Source organism: Oratosquilla oratoria, chromosome 5, assembly GCF_046742065.1.
Source record: "Oratosquilla oratoria isolate Oo_2021 chromosome 5, ASM4674206v1, whole genome shotgun sequence".
Lineage (NCBI taxonomy): Eukaryota > Metazoa > Arthropoda > Malacostraca > Stomatopoda > Squillidae > Oratosquilla > Oratosquilla oratoria.
Window position 1 is genome coordinate 17,583,036 of NC_134781.1, and position 24,095 is coordinate 17,607,130.

At 39.9% G+C, this 24,095-nt stretch overlaps 1 protein-coding gene across 1 annotated transcript; it reads right to left on the bottom strand.

The window, feature by feature from the left end:
• Positions 1 to 1,736: 1,736 nt before the first annotated feature.
• ND-30 (NADH:ubiquinone oxidoreductase core subunit S3) lies at positions 1,737 to 16,335 on the bottom strand. The gene is made up of 7 exons (XM_076184964.1): positions 16,217 to 16,335; positions 14,175 to 14,240; positions 13,641 to 13,732; positions 11,778 to 11,933; positions 8,585 to 8,677; positions 2,844 to 2,996; positions 1,737 to 1,980 (listed from the first exon to the last, which is right to left on the bottom strand). The coding sequence occupies exons 1-7, from the start codon at positions 16,272 to 16,274 to the stop codon at positions 1,825 to 1,827; spliced, it is 774 nt and encodes a 257-aa protein (XP_076041079.1). The 5' UTR covers positions 16,275 to 16,335; the 3' UTR covers positions 1,737 to 1,824.
• Positions 16,336 to 24,095: the final 7,760 nt, after the last annotated feature.

Consider the following 24,095-nt stretch of genomic DNA (forward strand, 5'->3'; position numbering starts at 1 on the left):
ATGTCTGTTGAGGAAGGACGGGAGAGGACAGAAGACAGGGGTGAATGGAGAATGGTTGTATATGGATGATGTTGTGATGCATGAGGTGGAATGGACGGGGGGATGGGGGGTGAGGTAGTATGTGTGAGCAAAATTTGACGCAGCCCGAAGAGATTTCTCCCCATCTTCTCCTTTTATGCATGGAAGGACAGAGAGCGGGGTCGCCGATTTAATGAAGCGGCCTTGCTGTGGATGTGCTGTGTCTTGCGACACTGCTTCTGATCTAGGGCAGTGGACAAGGTGCAGGGATGACCCGTCATCCAGGAGGTGCTAAGATAAGAGGGAGGGTGGAGGGGTGTGGAGTGTATTCAGGGATGGAATGGGTGGGAATGATTTTATGCCTTTTCCTTTTTGGCTACCTCCCTTGTAAGGGGGAAAAAGCCTTGGTATATGTATGTATGTACCTGGCAGATAGGACTGATGAAAGATTGCTGGGATGGTTTGGACAAATGGAAAGAATGAGTGAATAAAGATTAGTAAAAGAGGTGTGGAAGGCAGAGATGGAAGGAGTGAACTTGAGGGGACAACAGAGGATGAGGTTGATAGATGGAGTGAAAGGGGCTTTAAGCAAGAGGGGAAGGTCTGTTGAGCAAGGAGGGAAGAAGGCAGGTGATGGGGCTGGGTGGAGAATGGCTATGTATGGATATTTTTATGTAGCCCAAAGGGATTTTCTCCCAGTCTTCGCTCTTTACTATGTCAAGAAAAAAAAGGGAGAGGGCAGGGGTTGGGGGAAGTGGGGAATGATTGTGTGGATGGTATTCATACGTAACCCAAACAGATTTCTCTCCATCTTCTCTATTTTCTGCATGAGGGGAAGGAGAGGTGGGAGTTGCTAAGTGAAACAGCCTTGCTGTGGATGTGCAATGTCTTGCTGCATTGCTTCGTGCCCAAGCGGTGGACAGGAGACAGGAAAGAACCTTCATCCATGAGGAGATAAGATGATGGGGGAAACAAGGGTGGTGGACGGTAGCGGGTGCATGGCTTTGATTTGGCTACCTCCCATGTATGGAAGCCTTTGGGATATAGAATAGAATAGATAGAAAAGTTAAGAATTCAGACAGGATCTTTGGAGGACACCTTAACAGGGCAGTGGTCTTAATGACTACAGACCATTCCAAAATTTCTATTCATTTAGAAAGACAGTTTTGGACCATCTCTTATCTTGCTCCCATATTCACAATACATACATATACCAAGGTTTTTTCCCCCTTACAAGGCAGGTAGCCAAAAAGAAAAAGGCATAAAACCATTGCCACCCATTCCATCCCTAAATACACTCCACCCTCCCTCTCATCTGAGCACCTCCTGGATGACAGGTCATCCCTGCACCTTGTCCACTGCCCTAGGTCAGAGGCAGTGTCGCAAGACACAGCATATCCACAGCAAGGCCGCTTCATTAAATTGGCGACCTCCCCTCTCCGTCCCCGTCCCCCCATGCAGAAAAGAAGAAGACGGGGAGAATTCCCTTTGGGCTGCATCAAGTAAAATTCAAAATATTACCATTTAATGCAACCAACGGCTGGGAGTGGGTGCATACCGGCTACCTCCCTTATAAGGGTGAAGAAGCCCTTGGTATATACATGACAGACTGCAACCAATCACTCCAGTGCCCCTGGGTTCTCTTGTAAAGACCTGCGGCAATCTACTTGTATTGAAATGGCTTAGAAATATGCAGGTATACTAAAGAATATGGCAAGTATATGGAAATTCTTTATTATTTACATATGCATATCTACCTTTCCTTTCTTAAAACACCTAAACATAACTTCTTTACATCTGACTTCTTTATTCATCCTTCTTGAGTGGAACTTCTTCTGTTGGTTTGGTTTCTCTGAAGTTGGGGAAGGTCTCCCATGGAACAGAGAGATCAAACTTGCGGAACTCTTGGGCCAACTCGATAGGTTCTACCACAACCCTCTTGGCTTCATCATCATAACGACACTGTCCAGAAAAAAAAATAAAATAAAATAAAAAATAATAACAATAATGTTACATTTCCATTGCACCTTTAATCAACAGTTTCAACACTAAAACACACCTTACATACTAATCCCAGATAATATTTTAAATTGATTGGAGAACTTTGTATTGAGAGAGGCGACTCAGGTACCCCCCAAAACACACACTTCCCCATCCTTTACTCCAGTGCTCTTCCAATTGAATAAACAACAGTTTCTTCCAGAAGAGGTACAATTTATGTTACAATATCAATTGTTGCCATGCATTTCACTACCTGGAAACCCACGGCAACTAACACTGGTCCTCAGGTCCTACTTCAACTGTATTTCTTACACCTTTTCTCACATGGAGAACCAACAACCTATGACATCTCCCCTCCTTCTACTTTCAGTTGGCAACACAGAAATAGTCCCACACTAATATATCAAAGATTTTTCCAAAAGAAATATGTTCGAGGGCCCAAGGACCATTGCCAGCCACTATAGGGAAGTGGGCTTTCCACTTAGTGAAACTTGAGGCAACCATTATCATGAGGATGAGATGGATGAATGGATGGGGTGAAGGGGGCATTGAGGAAGGGAGAAAGTAGGAGATAGAGAGGAGTTGAAAATGATTGTGTATGGATGATATTGTTATGAAAGGGAGCGATGGAGGGATAAGGGGTGCTCATGCGTGAACATTTTGACCCAGCTCTCTCTCTCTCTCTTTTCTTAAAACAACAGATTGTTTTAGCACTCACTACATGGTTACTAAGTCTATTCCATTCATTGACCACTTTAATGGTAAACCAATTCTTGCCTATTTTCAGATACACATTATAATGGAGACAGAAAAAAAGCACTAACCTCAACATATCCTGAAAGAGGAAAATCTTTCCTCAGTGGATGTCCTTCAAATCCATAATCCGTTAAGATTCGGCGCAGATCAGGATGATTGGCAAAGAATACACCATACAAGTCCCAAACTTCACGCTCATACCAGTTGGACCCTTCGTATACCTGCAAAGGAATCAATCATCAAATTCCACCTTTGTATCTGTACACTGGATGTAAGGGCAAGGCTGTGTGGGCAAGTGCTGGGACTCAGTCTTTCTTATACAGTGAGACCTCTATTTAACGGACATTAATTAGCTGTGTTTGCGGTGTTTTCGTTGTGTTTTCGAGTGGTTTTTGGATGGCATAGTGATTGCACGCACTAAACAACAGCACCAAAAACACCGAAAACACAGCAAAAACACCGCAAACACAACTAATTAATGTCCGTTAATGAGAGTTTTTCCCCTTATAAGGGAGGAAGCCAAAGTCAAAAGGGATAATTACATTCCAATCCCTTTTATCCCCACCCAATCCTCACTCTTTCCTTGGCTCCTCCTGGATAACGGGTCATCCAGTCAAGTTTTTATGAATAAATTCAGTTCTACATCACAAACCTTCCCCAGGTAATAGTTAATTGGGAGGAGGAGGAGGAGGAGGAGGAGGAGGAGGAGGAGGAGGAGGAGGAGGAGGAAGAGGAGGAGGAGGAGGAGGAGGAGGAGGAAGAGGAGGAAGAGGAGGAAGAGGAGGAGGAGGAGGAAGAGGAGGAAGAGGACGTGGAAGAGGAAGAAGAGGACGTGGAAGAGGAAGTGGAAGAGGAAGAAGAGGAAGTGGAAGAAGAGGAAGTGGAAGAAAGAAAAAATAAATAAATAAATTTCTATCTACCTATGTACCAAGTCAAAGGCACATACACACTCTCATCCACCCATCACCTGTTGTTTCCCTCTCCTAAATTACTCTTATAATTCTATTCTGGTTACAGTTAAACAATTCTAAGCTAACACCCTTGCTCTGATGATGAACCATTTTATTCTGCCCAAAGACTGCTTCATTTAACCTCTCTGCAATGCAAATATTCTCTACAAATTTGACAACTTATGACAAAGTCTAGTACAGTTTCAGTAATCAACCCTTTAGCCCAAGATGACAATGGCATGGTTTAATATCACAAACTCCCCCTATTGGGAGGCTAGGACTGTGCCCCTTACAAAGGACTTTATAGCATGGACTTTAATGAACCATGCCCTTGGTTCAGCTCTGCCAGTGGCAGGATTCAAATTGCCATCCCCTCAGCCTTAGCTGCTTGTGATGACCCCCTAACCCACTCAACCAGCAAGTTTCTGATTAACCACTTCAGTACGAGTCAAATTTTCGCATGCAGCGTCAGGTGCCATATGTACGATTCAGCACACTACTTGCATTATAAAATATAAAGTCAATGCTGTATTACTCGTTTTCTTTTACTCTGGATACAGCGAGTCCTCCTTATACAGTAATTCTTTATCTGGTAAATTCACAGTTACGGTATTTGGTAATTACTATCCTCGATTCTATTTACGGTAAGAAAAATCCACAGATATGGTATCTGCTAGATATTTTGAAGAGGAAAGAGCAGGGAGAAGGTACATCTGCCATATCCTATTATTACATGTTATAATGGGTTCGGTATACGGTAATTTAAATTTGCAGTAAGGTTTTCAAGAACACATATGTACCGTATAACAAGGACTTACTGTAATAATACACACAGAAAACGTGCTAAAACCAGTTCACAGAATCTGGGGGTATCTCATGTACAACTACAAAAAAAAAAATATATATATATATATATATATATATATATATATATATATATATATATATATATATATATATATATATATATATATATATATATAATCAAGACACCAATGCCGCATCCTCGTATACCACTCGCACTTCATGATGCCATAAGGATCATCATACTGAAGCGGTTAAGATTTACCCCTGATCTGAATAAAAATAAAACCATCTGGCATTAGCTAGAAGAAAATCAGTGCATATGGCGAGGTATTTTGTCAACAATAAGTAGTACTTCTTTCATTTCTTTCTTTGCGGGAACCCGCAGAGGGCCGCTCATGGACACCACGATTCGCCGGCACTGAGCAGGGGAATTAAGAGTTGGGGACAGGATTTGGACTGGGAATGGGGTTAGGTTGGGTTAAGGGTAGGATTAGAATCAGGACTGGGATTTGGATTGAGGAAAGGGAGGTAGTGATGGGTGATCCTATTTCTAAAAGTATCAAGAATGGAACTATTAACTATTATACAAAATTGTAAAAAAAATATATATATAAAATAAAATATAAAAAATTCTTTCCCTAAAGGGAGAGCATTCCCCATAAGCTTTGCTTCACGCTCTCCCTTTTCAACAAGTTATTTTGTAAAATTTTGTATATATGTATGTTTAAATTTTTTTCTTTCTTTTGTTGAATAAATTCTTGAGCTGAACTGAACTGAAATTAACTGCATGGAATGAGAGATGATTACACTCTTAGATGCTGTGGGAGAAAAATGAGTACTTGAATATGTTGGTGCTTGTTTGGTAGGTGTGGTATTTTAGGTTGTGACTGCCTCTAGTTATTTGTGTATTTGTTGGACATAAGTTTCTTTGTGTATGTCAACTAAATTGTTTGTGATTTTTGTACATCATTTATTGTCTCAATTCGTCATCTTATTTCAAGTGGTTCAAGTTTGCTTTATTTTAACCTTGTGAATAATGTAGTGGAGAGTTGATGGAGATGTGTCTAGAAAGAGAGTTGATGATAGCAAATACAGTGTTTCAGAAGAAAGCCAAGCATAAGTACACATGGGGGAGGATGGTGGATGGAAGGGTGGTAGATAGAGCGTTAATGGACTATGTAGTGGTAGATAGAAGTACAGTAGCGGCCAAAATATAAGGGTAAGTGAAAGCATATGTATTCAAATGCATATATTGAAATTAATACCCTACACAAGAACTTCATATTTTGTATACAATTATACATTATATCTATATTACTTGAAAATTTGAAGCTTATGCAACTCATACAAAGAAAGTTAGTAATTAATAAAGAAAAGAGTGTGTAACTTCTTGCGGTCAAAAGTTAAGGGTAGCTTAGAAAATAATGAAATTCAACTTATTTTAAAAGATAAATAGCAATAACATTAATATTTGGTGAACAATCCTTTATTGTCAATCACCTCCTGACACCTGTTGCTACATGAATTGATCAATTTCCTACAAAATGATGGAGTAACAGTGCTCCATTCAAATTCCAAGAACTTCCAGAGTTCATCTTGATTTTTTGGATTTTTTCGCTGTGCCCGTTCACCAATTATTTTCCAAATATTCTCTATTGGATTTAAATCCGGGCTTTGAGCAGGCCAGTCCATCACATAAAGTTCTTCTTCAGTAAAGAATGATTTGACCTTCTTGCAAGTGTGGCAAGGAGCATTATCTTGCATGAATATGGGACATTGAACCCTTGAAGATCTCAAATATGGAAGGGCATGCTGTCGAAGAATCTGTTTATACACCTCTCCGTTGATCTTCCCATGAAAGCGAACAAGAGGGCCAGTACCAGCAGCAGAGATGATCCCCCACACCATCACACTTCCTCCGCCATGTTTCACAGTTTTCTTCACACATTTAACGGACAATCTTTCGTCAGTCGTTCGTCGGACATAATTCCTGCCATCTGAACCAAGTAAATTAAACTTAGATTCATTACTGAACTAAATGCTTGACCACTGATCTTCCATCCAGACATGTTCAATACAAAACTTTAGGCGGGCTTTATGGTTCTTCTTGGATATCAATGGTTTGGATGCAGGGACTCGGGCATTCAAACCAGCACTTACTAATCTCCAAGACACTGTTTTACGTGACACATCGCAGTCATAAGATGCATTTAACTCACGGGATATCTGCAGTGCTCTTGAATCTATCCTTCCGTGACAACCTTACCATAAGACGGTCCTGCTTAACTGAGGTTTTGCGTGGTCTACCAGTTTTAGGTGGTGAAATTATTGATCCTGTTGATTTATATTGAGCTACAATACGTTGCACCACACTTACAGACCTTCCTATCCTCTCTGCTATAACTCCATTTGAATGTCCATCTTTGTGAAGACAAACAATCCTGTTTATCTTGAGAAGACACCGGACGTCGTTTATCAGCAGCCATGTTTACAAGTTTGAAGTTCCAATATTTTAAATGCTAATTTTATGTTGCGGTTCTGATTTGACAGTCCTGTTAAAGCATAGAAAGTCCTTTTTTTCTAAGATACCCTTAACTTTTGACCGCAAGAAATTACACACTCTTTTCTTTATTAATTACTTTCTTTGTATCAGTTGCATAAGCTTCAATTTCCAAGAAATATAGATATAATGTATATCTAATTGTATACAAAATATGAAGTTCTTGTGTAGGGTATTAATTTCAATATATGCATTTGAATACATATGCTTTCACTTACCCTTATATTTTGGCCGCTACTGTATAATAGGAAGAATTAAGGATGTACATGTGCTAAGGGGAGAGAGTGGGGGAATAAGATCATCTTTTGGTGGAAGGTAAGTTGAGAGTGGAGGACAGATGGAGAAAGAGAAAAAGGACAAATGGTAGGGAGGTGCTTAGAGTGAACTCTTTACATAAAAAGGAAAACAAGTACAAGAAGAAGCTGAGAGAGAAGTGGGAGGGAGTGAAGGATAGAGTAGAACTAGGAGTGGAGGAGGAATGGGGATGGTTCTAGGAGGGAGTCACAAAGTGTGCAAAGATGGTGTGTGGAACAAGAAGGACAGGAGGAAATAGATGGAAGAGTAGTGAATGGTGGGGTGAGGAAACGAAGAAGGTTGTAGAAGAGAAGAAGCGAGCTTTCACAGATTGGTTACAAAATAGGATGAGGGAGTCATATGAAAGGTACAAAGAAAAGAGAAGTAAAGCACAAGGTAAAGGAGGCAAAGAGGAGAGCAGATGTGAAATGGGGTAAAAGTATGACAGAAAATTTTGAAAGTAATAAAAAAATGTTTTGGAAAGAAATTAATTGCGGAAGAGGGGGCGAATCAAGTAGAGAACAGGGTAAAAGGTGTAGATGGTGAGATGATAATGGAAGAGAAGGCAGTAAGGGGAAGATGGGCAGAGTATTCTAGGGAGTTGCTAAGTGTGAAGGAGGATAGGGAAGGAAAGATAGTTGCAGTGGGAAGCGCTAAGAAAATGACCGTGATGAGTGAGGAAAATGGAGGAGAAATAAGGAAGGATGAAGTGAAGGCAGTTGTTAAGATGATGAGAGCAGGTAAGGCACCTGGTCTGGATGGATGCCATGCAGAATGTCTTAAAAAAAGGAGGTTATTTAATGTTTGCTGGAGAGAGGGTAGAGTGCCGAAGGACTGGAGGAGTGCCTCTATAGTTCCGCTTTACAAGGGAAAAGGGGACAAGTGTGAGTGTAGTAGTTTCAGAGGGATTAGCTTGTTAAGTGTAGTTGGGAAGGCTTATGGGAGGATCTTGATTGAGAGGATTAGGAGAAGAACACGGAGTGATTGGCAAGAAGCAGTGTGGATTTAGGACAGGTAGAGGTTGCATAGATCAAATTTTTGTGGTAAGACAGATATGTGAGAAAGCAATAGGAAAAGGTAAGGATGTTTTTTGGGCTTTTACGGATCTGGAAAAGGCTTATGACAGGGTAGACACGAAGGCACTGTGGGAGGTCTTGCAGATCTATGGATCAGTAAAATGACACTAAATCATGCTTACCTCCACAGAACTGTCAATAGGAGTCAGTTCATCAGTGTAAGTCTTCACCCTCACACGGGCATTGAAGCGAACCGAGAGGAGATTATACACCACCTGTAAATAATCGTTTGATATAAAAGTTAATCACAATTTTTCCTTTACACTTTTTCTAATGATACAATAGTATTGAATATATACATATGCACCAAAAGCATGCATACATATACCAAGGGCTTTTTCCCCCCCTTACAAGGGAGGTAGCCAAAGTCAAAAGGCATTAATCCACTCCCACCCATTTCATCCCAACATACTCCACTCCCATTCACCACTCCTCCCTCCCTCTTTTCTTGGCTCCTCCAGGATGACACGTCATATATGCATCTTACCTACTGCCCTAGATCAGAAGCAATGCAGCAAGACACAGCACATCCACAGCAAGGCCACTTCATTTAATCAGTGAGCCCCCATCCCAAAAACATACATCCACCCAAAACCATACCAACAAAGTGTTCCAGTGAAAATGGAGACCACCCTTTTCACTGAAGTAATACAGATAATACAGACATACATATCAAAAGACCCCTTTCCCTTAATATGGGGGTGGTCATATCAAAGCACATACCCACCTAACACCCAAAAACATTTCCGTTGTCCCATCCATCTTAATTCCTTGAGGACAAAGAGTCCTCTGTCCTCCAAACTAATCAAGTCAGAAGCAATGCAGCAAGACCCAGCACCTCCATAGCAGAGCCCAACAGCCAGAGCTTTAATACTCCAACTACAATAATAAATGTCCCCTTCAAATTCCTTGACTGAAAACCCAAGGCCCTACAAAATTCAGCAACAGTTCTGAGGCCTTCCCACATATCACTCTAGAAAGAAACTTTGGATTGTTGTCTTTGTTGTATAATATAATGTGGGTTGCTTCTATGTTACCATCTACATGGGGAGCTGTTGTGAGTTGTCAGCTCTTTTTTATGCGACAAAGTGGAGGAAATACATTTATTTGATGTTAAAACCAAGCACCAACACCTCCCCCCCCCCACACACAATGTGAGGGCCCTGCTCAGCTCCTAATGGATCATGGGTCACCTCTGTACCCCGCCAATTGCCCTGGGTCAAACGCAATGCAGCAAATGACAATGCCCACTTCTCACTGCATGGAAGAACATCTTGCAAACATGAAATAATGAAACTGCTTGACAAATAATAATGTTATTCCTTACTTCAAAATATGCTGGTATTGCATTTGTAGGATTCTTCACCATTTCAAAAATATATTTCATTGCTTTCCTCAGTATAATTTGAGATTTGTTTTATATTTTCCCCTTACATGGGGGGTAGCCAAAAAGAAAAAAGCATAGAAAACACTCCCACCCATTCCATTTTCTATATATTCCCTTCCCCTCCACCCTCCTCCCTCCCTCTTATCTTGGCACCTCCTGACCTCTGCCCTGGGTCAGAAGCAGTGTCGCAAGACACAGCACATCCACAGCAAGGCCGCTTCATAAGTGTTGTTCCTAATCTCAATTATAAATATAATTCTTTTCCTCATTTTCCCCACTTTATTTTCTCCCCCCCTCCCCAAACCTTGGAGGAGGTTGATGGGCTTTGAAAATGGGCAAGAGGGAGATGGTTCTCTCTGCTGTCTATCTTACAGAACCACTAGTGATAGGTACAAACCATTATTAAGAATTTACATTAAAAAGAAGAAAAAACAAAGGGCTTTCAGTCCGCAGAATAAAGGCAATAAATTAGTAAACCCATACTTCTCAATTTTTTTTTTAATGATTTCATCATTCCTTAGTCAAATCACCAGGTCTGGCTGAAACTCTCATTATAGCCAGATTTCTTTTTTTTTTTTTAGGCCTTGATAAGAGAATGCTGACCACTTTCCAACTTCTGTTATCCTTCTGTTTACACTATCTCAAATGTCTCTTTTACCATTTGGACTCCACCTCTTTGGTGCGATATTGCAACGAGAGAAGTACTGGTTACTAAAAATGTCTCTTTAATGAAGGTTGGTCCCTGCCTATTCTAAACCTTATTGCATACATATAAAGCCTATGGTATATGTACATAATAAAGGTTCAAAATAGGCAGGGACCAACAACAGGTGCCCGCACCAGGTGGTCCAGTAAGATCAGCATCAGAGTTCTCTCACGTACTCATCTTCAAAACCAGAGAACATCCTCTCCTCCATTTGCGGGTGATGCCCCAAGAGTCTAACACTTGGTTTTTTTACTAAATATAAGATCTTTATTAATTCCAACTATGAGTAAAAGCAGCAACGACTGCAACAGCACTGTAGAAGAGAGGCCAAACGCAGAGTATGGGATCCAATATATTTTACGTTTTGCCCAGCAGGGCTTCTTCAGAAGAAGGTCTGCTGGGCAAAACATCAAATATATTGGATCCCATACTCTGCGTTTGGCCTCTCTCCTACAATTCCAACTATACTTCCTCCAGGAGGTGCTAAGATAAGAGGGAGGGTGGAGGGGAGTGGAGTGTATTTAGGGATGAAATGGGTGGGAATGATTTTATGCCTTTTTCTTTTTGGCTACCTCCCTTGTAAGGCAGAAAAAGCCTTGGTATATGTATGTATACTTCCTCCACCTTTTCACACAAAGATCTGATGAACAGCAACAACTCTCCTCTTCCTAATACTACTACAATCCAGTACAGTGAGTCCTCCTGATACAGTAATTCTTTATCCAGTAAATTCACAGTTACGGAATTTGGTAATTACTACCCTCAATTCTATTTACGGTAAGAAAAATTTACAGATACTGTATCCGCTAGATATTTTGAAGAGGAAACAGCAGGGAGAAGATACATCTGCCATATCCTATTATTACATGTTATAATGGGTTCGGTATACGGTAATTTCAATTTGCGGTAAGGTTCTCAGGAACGCATATGTACCGTATAACGAGGACTTACTGTAACACAGAAACTCTCACACACAAATACAACAAGACTCGTTCCAAAGTCTCTTCCCAGAAAGATCTATGGGAAGACCAAAGAACTGGTGCCAGATGCACATGAAACACAAAGCAACATTTATCCTCAGAATAGAGACAAATCATCCAATCAAGGTATCGGCAACATTAACATGACCAAGAGTAAATTCAATGATCTACCCCTGTCTGTATTTTCTCTTATGAAAAGTTAAATTTTAAACACAACAAAGTCAAAGCCAAAAGTGACTTACCTCAAATCGGAACAATCGGGATGGGATATCCACCCCACAAACATCCACAATGTTGGTGAACTGAGCATTGGTATGGTCTCGCATGAAGGTCAATACAGGAATCACCCCCTCAGGAGCAATCATTACCTCAAGTTCATTACCAGCTGTAATTTGAACCTGAAAAATATTTAAGAAACATAAGTCAAAATCCATGGATAGCCTCCTGCTTTTTTAAACCTAATTTCCCAAGAAGTATAAATCTACCACCACCAGTGTGTTAGTGGCATAACTAGAAGTGCGTTGGTCTTGTATTTGATTAGATGTGGGTTCAAATCCTGGTTGTTTTTTCTCTAATTCCCAGCAATCAAAGCACATGGGGAAAAAGGTGACAGCTATGGCTATGACAGCTACGAGCCTCCTGGTGTAGGCTACTCATCTATACCACCACCACACATCTCCTGAGGCCTACACATCCTCCACAATTTGTAATTATTAATTTGTTAATTAAAGGTTGACCTTCCAAAAATCCAGTTCCTTCAGATTTCCAGCATGGATTCCAGAGTATATTTTCAAATTGATCATAATAATGCCCCAATGCTTTCTGGAGCTGTACTCCACAATCGGCTGTTGGGGCTTGTTTACACATGCTCACAGGCATTTCTGCTCATTCTTTTCATTTTATCACTTATTTGCTGCTGTATAGCCCAATATGGATTCAGCAAAGAAAACGGGTAGCAAAAAATGTAAACATTGTGTACTGTCCCTTGTGGAGAAAGTGGAAGTACAATATATATATATATATATATATATATATATATATATATATATATATATGCATACCCGTGTTCTTATTAGCATATATATATATATATATATATATATATATATATATATATATATATATATATATCATAGTGGCATGACTATGCAAACCATTTGTGAAACATACGACACTGATTTTTCATTTGGTTTAATTTTCTTTCTTTAAAGGATTGTACTGGTATTTATTCTATGTTGAATATGGACAGCATATATAACCACCTAAAATCTGGCATCTTCAAAAATCTGGCACTCCTCAGGTCCGTAGGTTGCCGGATTTTTTAAAATCAACCTGTACTGGTGGTGGTGGTGATGGTGATGGTGATGGTGATGGTGATGGTGATGGTGATGGTGGTGGTGGTGGTGGTGGTGATGATGATGATGATGATGATGATGATGATGATGATGATGATGATGATGATGATGATGATGATGATGATGATGATGATGATGATGATGATGATGATGATGATGATGATGATGATGATGATGTTGATGTTGATGTTGATGTTGATGTTGATGTTGATGTTGATGTTGATGTTGATGATGTTGATGATGTTGTTGTTGTTGTTGTTGTTGTTGTTGTTGTTGTTTAATGTCACAAACTCCCCCCCCCCTATTAGGAGGCTATGACAGTGCCCCTTAGAGAGGACTTTGTAGCATGGAATTTAATGAACCATGCCCTTGGTGTATTTTGTATACTACTATAAATTGTAGTATATTTTTTGTTTTTTATTTCCTGTATGCAAATGCACAAAATATTGCTTGTTCACATGTAGATTTCACCCAAGAAAACTCACCTTATTATTCATTAAATAAAACATTCACTTCATGCACATTAATACTTAGTACATACATAACATGTACCAAGGCTTTCCCCGCTTACAAGGGAGGTAGCCGAAAAGGGAAAGGCATAAAATCATTCCCACCCATTCCATCCCTGAATACACTCCACCCACCCCTCCACCCTCCCTCTTATCTTAGCACCTCCTAGACGATTAATACTTAGTGACAATATAAAAAAAAAAAAAATCCTCACATAAATGGAGGAACTATATATCTTACCTTTTGTACATACTTGGGAAGGCACTCAGCTACATACTGCCCAAAGTCACTCAGATTTTGTCGCTCAACTGCATCTACTGGCCTTATTGTGGCTGTAGAACAATGACAAAATTAAGCATACACACACATGTTGTACAATACCTCTAGAAATAAAAACATTAAGCTCTACTTATTTTCTTACTGCATCATCACTGACCTCCTGCTCTTCCTTAAACCTATTTCTAAATATTATTCCTAATGCACAAGTTTATATATACTACCCTTTCATTCCACTTACTTTCTATCACAATCTAAACTAGGGTCTTTGATAACCTAAACAACAATTGTATTTTTACTAAAATGTGTCTTCTATTCTAAGATCTCCATAGTTTTGACTTAAAACCCAATACCCACTAACCTTCCCACCACCAAATTATCCCCAAATTCATGAAGGGAGCTAGCAGCCCTATCTTCACATGAGCATGCTAAATACTCACAAAACTAGAGTAACCTACCCCCTACCTCTGTACAAGACTTTGCCACCGGTATACTTACGATAAATTTCTGAGCTGGTATGCCTCACATTTGCTCGTGGAAAGGACACCTGCTTAGCAAACAGGCCTGGAAGACAAAACAGTCAGTTGTATAATTCCAAATACTTAAACAGATGATACATACATAAATATACCCCAAGTATAGTGTACATTATAATGTGTATTTATTAAAATGTTTAGCACTGCATAATACCAGTCCACTAGGGGTGCACTTATTCATACTGTCAGATGACACTAAGCTCAGAAATGAAACAATTTGGCACGAAAGCTTATTCTGCTTTCCCATTGGTTGGAGGTTTTTAAACTACCTTCTTTGAATATGTTTTGGCATCCCAGGAAACATGAGCATCTATTCCTGGGCTATATAAGGCAAAGCAGAGAGCAACCCAGGTGAGACACAGTGAGACAATAGAGATGATATCCACCAATATGGTGGACATCATTGTCAATACACTTGGGGGCATTTCTGAAGGCTGCTCTGGTTCAATGGGTCATGGCGAGTGGAACAGCATGGTTTCAGCAAGATGGAGCTATGGCACACAAAGCTCAAGTATTTGCAAGTGCCTCGGAGGGGGGGGGGATGTTTCTGGATCAGCTGATCTCGATGCATGGCGATGATGGGCGGCCAACGTGATCCCCTGACCTCGTCCCTTGCGATTTTTTTCTATGGAGCTACCTTAAATCATGAGTGTATGCTCATCAACCCCAAGTTCTTGAAGCCCTTATGTTGCTATTCAGTAGAAGATACCCATTGTTGCACCTGACATAACCTGTCGAGCCATGGCAACATTCAGAAATTGCCTCCAAGCAAGTATCAACAATGACAGCCACCATCTGGATGTCATCTTTAAAAACTAAATACAGAGAAAATCTAGTGAATGAAGTTTAAGGTGTTCAAGTAATATTTTGCTTATCTTTAACCATTTGTTTTTTGTTTACCTTGATTGAGGGGGGTCACCCTTGTAAAGGATGTGACCAGGTCAAAGTACACAACCATATCATAAACAAAACCAATTCCTCCATCCATCCCATCTTAGCAATTTCGAAAAAAATAAATAAATAAATTTACATAAAATATTTCTACTTCAGAAGCAGCAAGGTTAAGAATATTGTAATGCATATGCACTGTAAAAAATAATATTTGCAATATGAAAAAATAAGAAGTAAATTAATCATTACTTTTTCTACAAAATGTCTTATCCGTGATATTCTATATGTATTTACATACCGGGCAGTAGGTGAGATGCAAGGATGATCCATCATCCAGGAGTCAAGAAAAGAGGGAAGGAGGGAGGAATGGTGAATTGGAATGGAGTATGTGGGGATGAAATGGGTGGGAGTGAATTTATGCATTTGACTTTGGCTACCTCCTTGTAAGGGGAAGCCCTTGGTATACATATTTATTAACATTTATTACATTTACATATGGGGATATGCCCACTAAAATTCATACATTTTCATTACAATACATATTTGAACAAGCCCTACTAGAAAATGAATCAAAGAGACCTGAATTAAGAACAGAAAATTAAGTCAAAATCAAGAATATAATATTTATATTGCAAGGATGACCTACAATTGATTATTGAGACAAAACAAAAACAGCTTCAACTACTTCCTATATACATATATACACATAATGTATACTCTATATCTTATAACAAGTCCCCGTGTTTATGAATCATTTACAATGGCTTGTTCATTAAATAAAATTTATTTTTTCTAACGTATGATGAAATCCCACTGATCTTGTTTACAACCATCAGCTGATCTTACACCACATATCTCCCTGAATTTGGAAATCCTGCCTTATTCAACATAGACAACACCTGCAACTATGTAATTATCACGAGAATGGGCTAACTAGTTAAAAAGTAATAAAAAAAAACACAAAACAGTACTATTATAGCATGCAAAGAAAAATACTGAAGACGACTACCGGTTTATTGTACAAAGAACAGTACTACTCCTACAACTAAAATAAACAAAAAAAATTATTATGCTACACACACTGCATTACAGATTCCAAAACTATGATATTACCTTGTCTAGCAATGGTATTGGCCAATAGGCCAACACTTCGACGTAGACATCCAGCCATACTTCTTGGCAGGACTTTCGGTAACGAAATCAGTTGGGATTCGGTCAAATAAAAAATAGAATATCTGTTAACCCATTTAAATTTTCTTAGAATATATTTGTATAGATTATTTAATACAGCGTATTAATATTACTAATGGTATAAAAATATGCTAATATAGTAAGGCTTAATATTTCATATATACTGTTGTTCTAACTTGATCGCTAAGCCCGGTCTTTTTAAAAACGGGGATACCTCTTGATGATAGCCTATGAAATCATTCTTGGATGAGCTTCTTTTGTATTTTCTACATTTTGAGATATCTTAATTTTTTCTATTAAGCTTAGATTATCTTATTTCATATATCTAGATTACCACTGCATAAAATGAAACACCATGATATCCAGCTCGGCCTGTGGCCTGGATTTTTTTTTTTTTCTTTTTTTTTTTTGGGGGGGGAGGCATTTATTTCGTATGTATGTGTAAACATTGTTTTACGGTGGGCGTATAGGGGGAAAGGCCTTTTGGTATATGTATGTAACATTCATTGACACTTTATCATAATCATAATTATTTTCATAATACTTTCTTAGCGCTAATCTGACTTTTTTGGAGGCTAAGCCCTCATAAACTACACCCCATCACTCCATGACTATGGGGTTGGTGACGTCATGACGTTTTCAACGCATTTGGACAATGTATGCATGTTGCAAAATGTCGTAGAATAATTCATAAGCATATACATCACCAAAATACTCCAAAAACGACATAGATATACTTTAATGGTAATCAGAGATGGGTACTTCAGTTGCACCCAGAGAAGTGCAACAGGCCCGTGCAAAGGGGGGGGGGGTTTGCCCGAGCACCTGCCCCTTTGTTCTGTGCCCCAAAAGTGCCCTTCACAAAAATATATGAAAATGAAATAAAAATTATTTCTCACGGGCTTTTCCCATTTTCTTACCATTCAGAAATTATAATGTGGAAAATGGCGTTGCACCCAGCTACCGGATACTTGCCAAATACGAATATGGGTAATACAAAAGAGTGAAGTGCCAAATTTCCTGCCCAAAGCACCTGCCCCTTGCAATGTCTGTGCACGTTACTGAAGTGCAAGATTATGACAGTGTCAAAGCCTAAGTCATCCGAACAAAGGCATTACACACTGAGGAATGAAGATCAAGTTGTACCGTTAGAGAAAGCTCACATAGAAAAAGATCTGGGCATAATCAGCGGCGGCGCCAGGAATTTTTAGTTGGGAAGGCTAAGGGGGGGCTGAGCAAATTTTTTTGGGGTCTAATAGTAATATGATAATACACATATATTATCCTCATTTCAGAAGGGGAGGGGGTTAATGGTAGGCTAGCACTGATGGCTGACAAATCTTTAGCCCTGGCAATTAAAAATTCCACTTAATAAAATCATTTCAATGAGTGTTTTAAATTTTCAATTTGCTCATTTCAGTTGGGGGGGCTAATGGGGGGGCTGGCCACTTTTTTGGAGGGCTAAGGCCCCCCCCCCTGGTTCCGCCACTGTATATATCCTCTTTGGAAAATGTACAGAGAAGAGCTACAAAGAGATTGAAAGTGCTGCAGCTGCCTACACTAGTATACAGGAAACTGAGGGGCGATATGGTTTAAGCATATAAACTAAGAGCTGAAAAATACGAAACGGAGATAGCTACAGCTCGATGGGGGCACAGGCCCAGCTACAAGAGGAGACGAGAATAAGTTAATAAAAAGAGATGTCGTACAAGTCTGAGGCAAAACTTCTTCATGGAAAGAATAGTCAACACATGGAATAACCTCCCATCAACTATTGTAGGAGTTCTGAGTGTAATTGCATTTGAAAGAAAACTGGATAAATGTTGGAGACATCAAAAAGTGAAATTCAATCATGAAGTTGCGCTTTCACTCACTGCACGCCGGCCAACGACTACACAAAAAATACATATAGGCTAAACAGCCTTCATCTAGTATTCACCTAAGTAAACCTAGGTAAGTAATAAGCCAATAATTCTAGCTTTATGTTTTTGACACACTAAATACAAACATTTTAGGTTTTCCCAAATGAAGTTGCAAAACACCCTATTTTGTATGCATAACCCTGGGCGTTCCTAATCAAGGAACAGTGAGGAAATAAGTAAACTTCTTGTCGTGATCTCCACCTCTAGGACTTGTTAGCCAATTATTGGATCAATTCTATGTGTCTGTCGTATCGAGTTTTAAAAGAGGCTAATGAGGGCGTGGTCACTAAACTCTGGGAGTGCATTCCAAAAGTTTATCACTCTCGTGGCAAACCATTTACCTTTCAAATTCGTTCTCCAGTGTATGTGTTTGGACAACTTAAGTGAATGGCCCCTTAAGTTGCATGTATTAAGGGCAAAGAACTTGTTGAAGGAGACATTGTCAATGCCGTGTAGCAACTTATATATTTGTATTAAGTCCCCCCCCCCACATCGTTCTCCTATCCTGGAAGGTCTGGATTCCTAATCGCTGACACATATCTTCATATTCCATGTTAGATAGGTCTGGTACCAATTTGGTTGTCCTCCCCTGCACTTTCTCTAGGGCAGCGGCGGCGCCAGGAATTTTTAGTTGGGAAGGCTAATGGGGGGCTGAGCAAATTTTTTTTGGGGGCTAATAGTAATATGATAATACACATATATCATCCTCATTTCAGAAGGGGAGGGGGTTAATGGTTGGGCTAGCACTGATGGCTGACAAATCTTTAGCCCTGGCAATGAAAAATTCCACTTAATAAAATTATTTAAATTAGTGTTTTAAATTTTCAATTTGCTCATTTCAGTTGGGGGAGCTAATGGGCCACTTTTTTGGGGGGCTAAAGCCACCCCCTGGCGCCGCCACTGCTCTAGGGTCTGAATATCCTTCACCAAGTGTGGAGACCATGCTTGGACCCCGTAATCGAGGATTGGCCTGACCAGAGAAAGATAGAGTGGCACCAGTATTTCTTTAATGAGGATGGTGAAGTTCCTTTTTATTATGCCAAGGCGACTGTTTGCCTTGGCAGCAACCATTGCTACATGAGCAGACGACTTGAGGTCACTCGAGATCACTATTCCTAGGTCCTTCTCTTGTGTTGATTTATTTAGTACTGACCCCCTAAGTCGGTAGTCCGCCTGCTGATTCCTGTGGCCAATATGCATCGATTTGCATTTGTCTGTATTAAATGTTAGCAGCCATTTGTCACTCCATGTATCCAGGCGCTCCATATCCCTTTGCGGCGCCTCGACATCCTCTTCCGATGAAATGATGTTGTAGATTTTCGCATCAGTGGTTGACTTATGTCCTCTCTCACAAAAACTTGATCTATTACAATGTAAATCTTATTGTAAATTATTGTATTTTATTAATATACTGATACGGATAAACAAAAATATTCTTCTGTATCTCAAACCCATACATACATATTTTTAATGTCTACCCTCAAAACAAAACATTTTCTTTAACATATCCTCATAAGAAAAAACGCGCATATCGCATTCGGAGGCAACACTAAGCCAAATTACTGACTGCAGGCTTGTTTATGTACGCTGCTGCTGGTGGTAACTATGGACGTCACATTTCCAAATGTAAGTATGAGGAAACTGTGCAAATACCTTAAATGATGATCTTCGAAAGATGTAGCAATGATATTTGGTGGGGTGTGATGTCTTGGTGAGAAGTTGACTTGTAAGAACCGGAGTGAGTACGCGGAAAGGGTTGCTGAGGCTAGACCAAATTGGCCAAACAATTGGGCAAGGAAGAGAGCGTGATTAGCAATTTTTTCCGGGTTATGATTGGCAAGGGGGGGGGCAGATGGTAACAGCAAGATCTTCCATGAGAACACAAGCACTTAAGAGACGCTTGGCTGAAGGAAACGTGTAGCTACTGGCAAGATGTGTGTGATGTGATGAAATTTAAAACAAAAAGAAACTTCGTAGCTTACAAAATAATAATAATAATAATAAAATAACTAAAAATAAACAGAGATGGGAGTTATTATGATGTTTCAGAGTTTTCAGAATTAATTGAAGAACGGCATTATCTCTTTAATAATGGGCTATGCATGTAGATAGAAGGGTAATATATTTTCTTGAGAATGGGACGTAATTACAAAACTACCTATATGACGGTTAAAAAATGCCCTATAATTGCATTTCAGAGTAATTAGAAAAAAACCAGGAACGTAATCTACCAAGAATGTTTTAAGACTTGAAAGAAATTAAAGAAGAATTGCAAAAACAAGTCGTCTGACTTGCTGATGGTTTTAGAGCTCTGATACATCTCTCTGCCATGATTGAGAGACTCCTTTCTATCTCGTCCGATCAACTTTTCAATCTATGATTTGGTCTTCCTAGCGTCGTGAACTCCCTTGTTGAGAGTCCCAAGCACGGTACTTTACGAAAGGTATTTGGCTTTGGCGGTTGGGGTCAGTTGCTCTATGATGATGCTGTTCCTAACATCTGCGCGGTCACCAGGACTCGAACCCCTCGCACTTGATACCCCCCAGCGGCTGCCAGTCCCACACGGTACCACTGTGCCACGAGAAACCCAAAATAATGAGTTAATGCATATTATGTCAGCAATAGCCAGCGTTTCTGTACTTGGGAATGATACCATTCCGAAGATGTAGTCTCACGCGTAATAAAGATATTTAAGGAGAGTAGCAGGAAATATTGCGTGTATCAGGTCCGTAGAGATGTATTCAAGTCCCTAAAATAGCGTTTCTCAACCTTTTTACCCTTGCGTAACCTGTGAAATAAATTGCATGTCTCAAGGAACCCCTACAAAAAAAAAAAAAAAAAAACATATACCATATCTTTCTCATTTTATTTTCATCGTAATAATAGGTTAGATAGGATGATGTCTATATTACATTATTACAATAACCAAGAATATGTCGTGCGTGATTAATTATATCACGTATATGGAATTAAATAAAAAATCAAAAGTGCATTAGCTTATCTCACTTGTTTTCGTGGAACCCTGAGGGACCTTTTGCGGAACCTTAGGGTTCCGGGGAACCCTGGTCGAGAAACGCTGCCTTAAAATGTTGACTGCATTAAAAGTTTGCAGTCAGTTCCTGGTTTATGCATTCTGCAGATGGGAATTTATGCGGTATAATCCAAATAAAGCGTTTATAAAACATATCCACGGATTTAGATAGAAGCCTTTTACTGGACTTAGGTTGCTTTAAGCCTAATGACATTGTCCAGCGATAACTAATAGAATCCTTTAAATACCCATATTTGATCATTTGCCTCCACAAGCATTAGATGCTGTAGTCATTGGATATCCAAGAATTGTACACAGTTGGAGGAACACAAGATTGCTCATAGAATAGAAGCGCTGGTAAAACACAGTCCAAAACAGTTTCGAGGGGCCAGACCACGTCTAAATAGAATCGTTTGGATGGGCAATGTGAACTTGGTCTGTTCCGTCAAATTTAGGTTTACGAAGGAAATAGGCAAGGACTGTTTTACCAACAGTGGTCAACGAATGGAATAGACTTAGTAACCATGTAGTGAGCTTTGAAACAATTGGTTGTTTTAAAGGAAAAATGAGACAACTTTATGGATATAGGGATGACAGATGGTAAGGGACATGGAACTGGCTAGTGTAGGCCTTATGGTCTCTTGCAATCTCCTCCATTCTTATGTTCTTTTGTTCAAAATTGCTTTGGTCCTGATATTCCTGGGGACCATCTAAGAAAGAAAAAAAAATAACAACATTGCTGGTTAATGAAATCGTAGCAAATATAGTCCCCTAGCTGCGGTGATAAAAGAAATGTCGACAAAAATAGAAATGGAACGATAACATCTAGCAGCACTGTATAATGGCTTCAAATTTTGAACAGTCATGATAAAAATAGAGTTTAAAAATCACGCAAACCTCTTAGTATTCACTGCAGAAACCTTCAGATTTTGTTGCAAATATCTTAGAAACCATCTTGCAATATTGCAAAGTGAAGGGAAAATAAAAAAGTCCTTATAAGGAAGACATGTAATGAGAAGAGACAACGGCAAAGATGAGGATAAGGATGAAGAAGAGGAGGAAGAGGAGGAGGCGAAGGAAAGGGGGGGGGGGTGACGCAAGCAGGAGATGGCAAGAATATCCTGACCAGACGTCACGAGTTTCTATGGTACTGTGACGATGAAGAACATAACAATGAGCGTAGTCCGAAGCAGGCAGACAGCCAGACAAGCATATGTGTGTATTTACCTAGTTGTATTTTACGGGAAGGGGAGCTATGCTCGTGGTATCCCGTCTTCATATATTGTGTGTGTGTGTGTGTGTGTGTGTGTGTGTGTGTGTGTGTGTGTGTGTGTGTGTGTGTGTGTGTGTGTGTGTGTGTGTGTGTGTGTGTGTATGTGTGCGCGCGCGCGCTGTAGGTCAGGAAACGGCTTTGTAATCTGGCTTCCGTCGCAGACAGTTCGGGGGCGCAGATATTGATCGTTGCTGATTTGTTTTGGTGCAACCGTACCTGCCTGTCTGCTCCTCATTTCCTTCTCCCTCTCAGCAATTTACCGCCTTCTGCAGTAGGCAAAATTTCTACAAAATTTCAGCTCATTCCTGAAGTAGTCGAAGCGTCTGCAACCCTCGATTTCATCTACGTTTTCTTTCCCGCAGTAAGCAAAGTGTATCCACCTCTCTGCAGCAGGCTGGGTACCTCTGCGCTACCTGAGAGGGAGTTAGATACCAGCATGATATCTTCCCTGTAATCACAAACTAGTATCATGCAATGTCGCAAGGTAAATGTCATGGTAGAAATATCCACCCATTCTATTTTCTCGTGTCTCTTAATCCTCATATTTTCTTTAAAAAAGAAAAAAATTCTCACGGGAAAGTTAAAATTCAACAGTTCAAATAAGTACGTCTCCTGCGTTTTGCGAATACGGTTCGTCATGGGCGCGGCGACACGACATGACGTCATAGTAGGGCCCTATACTGCAACGCGAGCGACTCGCCCGAAACTTCGAGACGACCAAAGTTGGTCACCATTACTGTATTGTCCTGCATTCTAAAAACAGATATTTTGAAGAAAAAATCGGTATACCAATTGTAATCTTATTTAGTGTCTGGATGAAATCGTCTGATATTAGGCAAAATGAAACTACAAAACCATTTTATTCAAACTGTTCATATACAACGACTGTACTGCAGTTAATACTATCCCATATATCTGTAATACCTCCCCATCTCCCAACTACCTTTCCACCCCTGCTCTCCTCCTCACCTCCTCGTTTCTCATTCTATCCAGCCCAGTAACCCCATCATACTTTTCAGGCATTTCATCTCAAACACATTTCAACTCTTATTCTCTTATGTTCCATGTTTCTATTGCCGGTACAATCACTCCTTCGTACAATCTCTTCTTATCATCAATTTCCAAATGTCTATTTCTCATTACAATTTTAATCCCCAAAAGCATTTACTTGCTTCTCTTAATCTACACTCTCCCTCCATCCTCTCTCCTCCCTTCCCGCCACATTCATACCCAAGTATCTAAAGCTATCCACTTCCTCCAGTCTCTCTCCCTTAATACTCACTTCCAATTTACTGCCATCCTCTCGCCTTGTACATCTCATCACCTTTTACCCACCTTTATCTTCAACTTCCTTCTTTCGCACACCTTTCCAAACTCCGTCACTAACTTCCTTAATTCCTCCTCTGATTCCGCTACAAGTACAGTGTTGTTGAAAGGAGATGTTGCTGAAGTGAGAAGTCTTGCTTTCGGCAGAATCTGGTGCACTAGCGGCCGCTGAAGGCCGTCCACGTCTCTTTTGATGATGCTGATTCTCTTCATGTTGGCAAGCCTTCTGGTATCGTACCCTGACGTGCT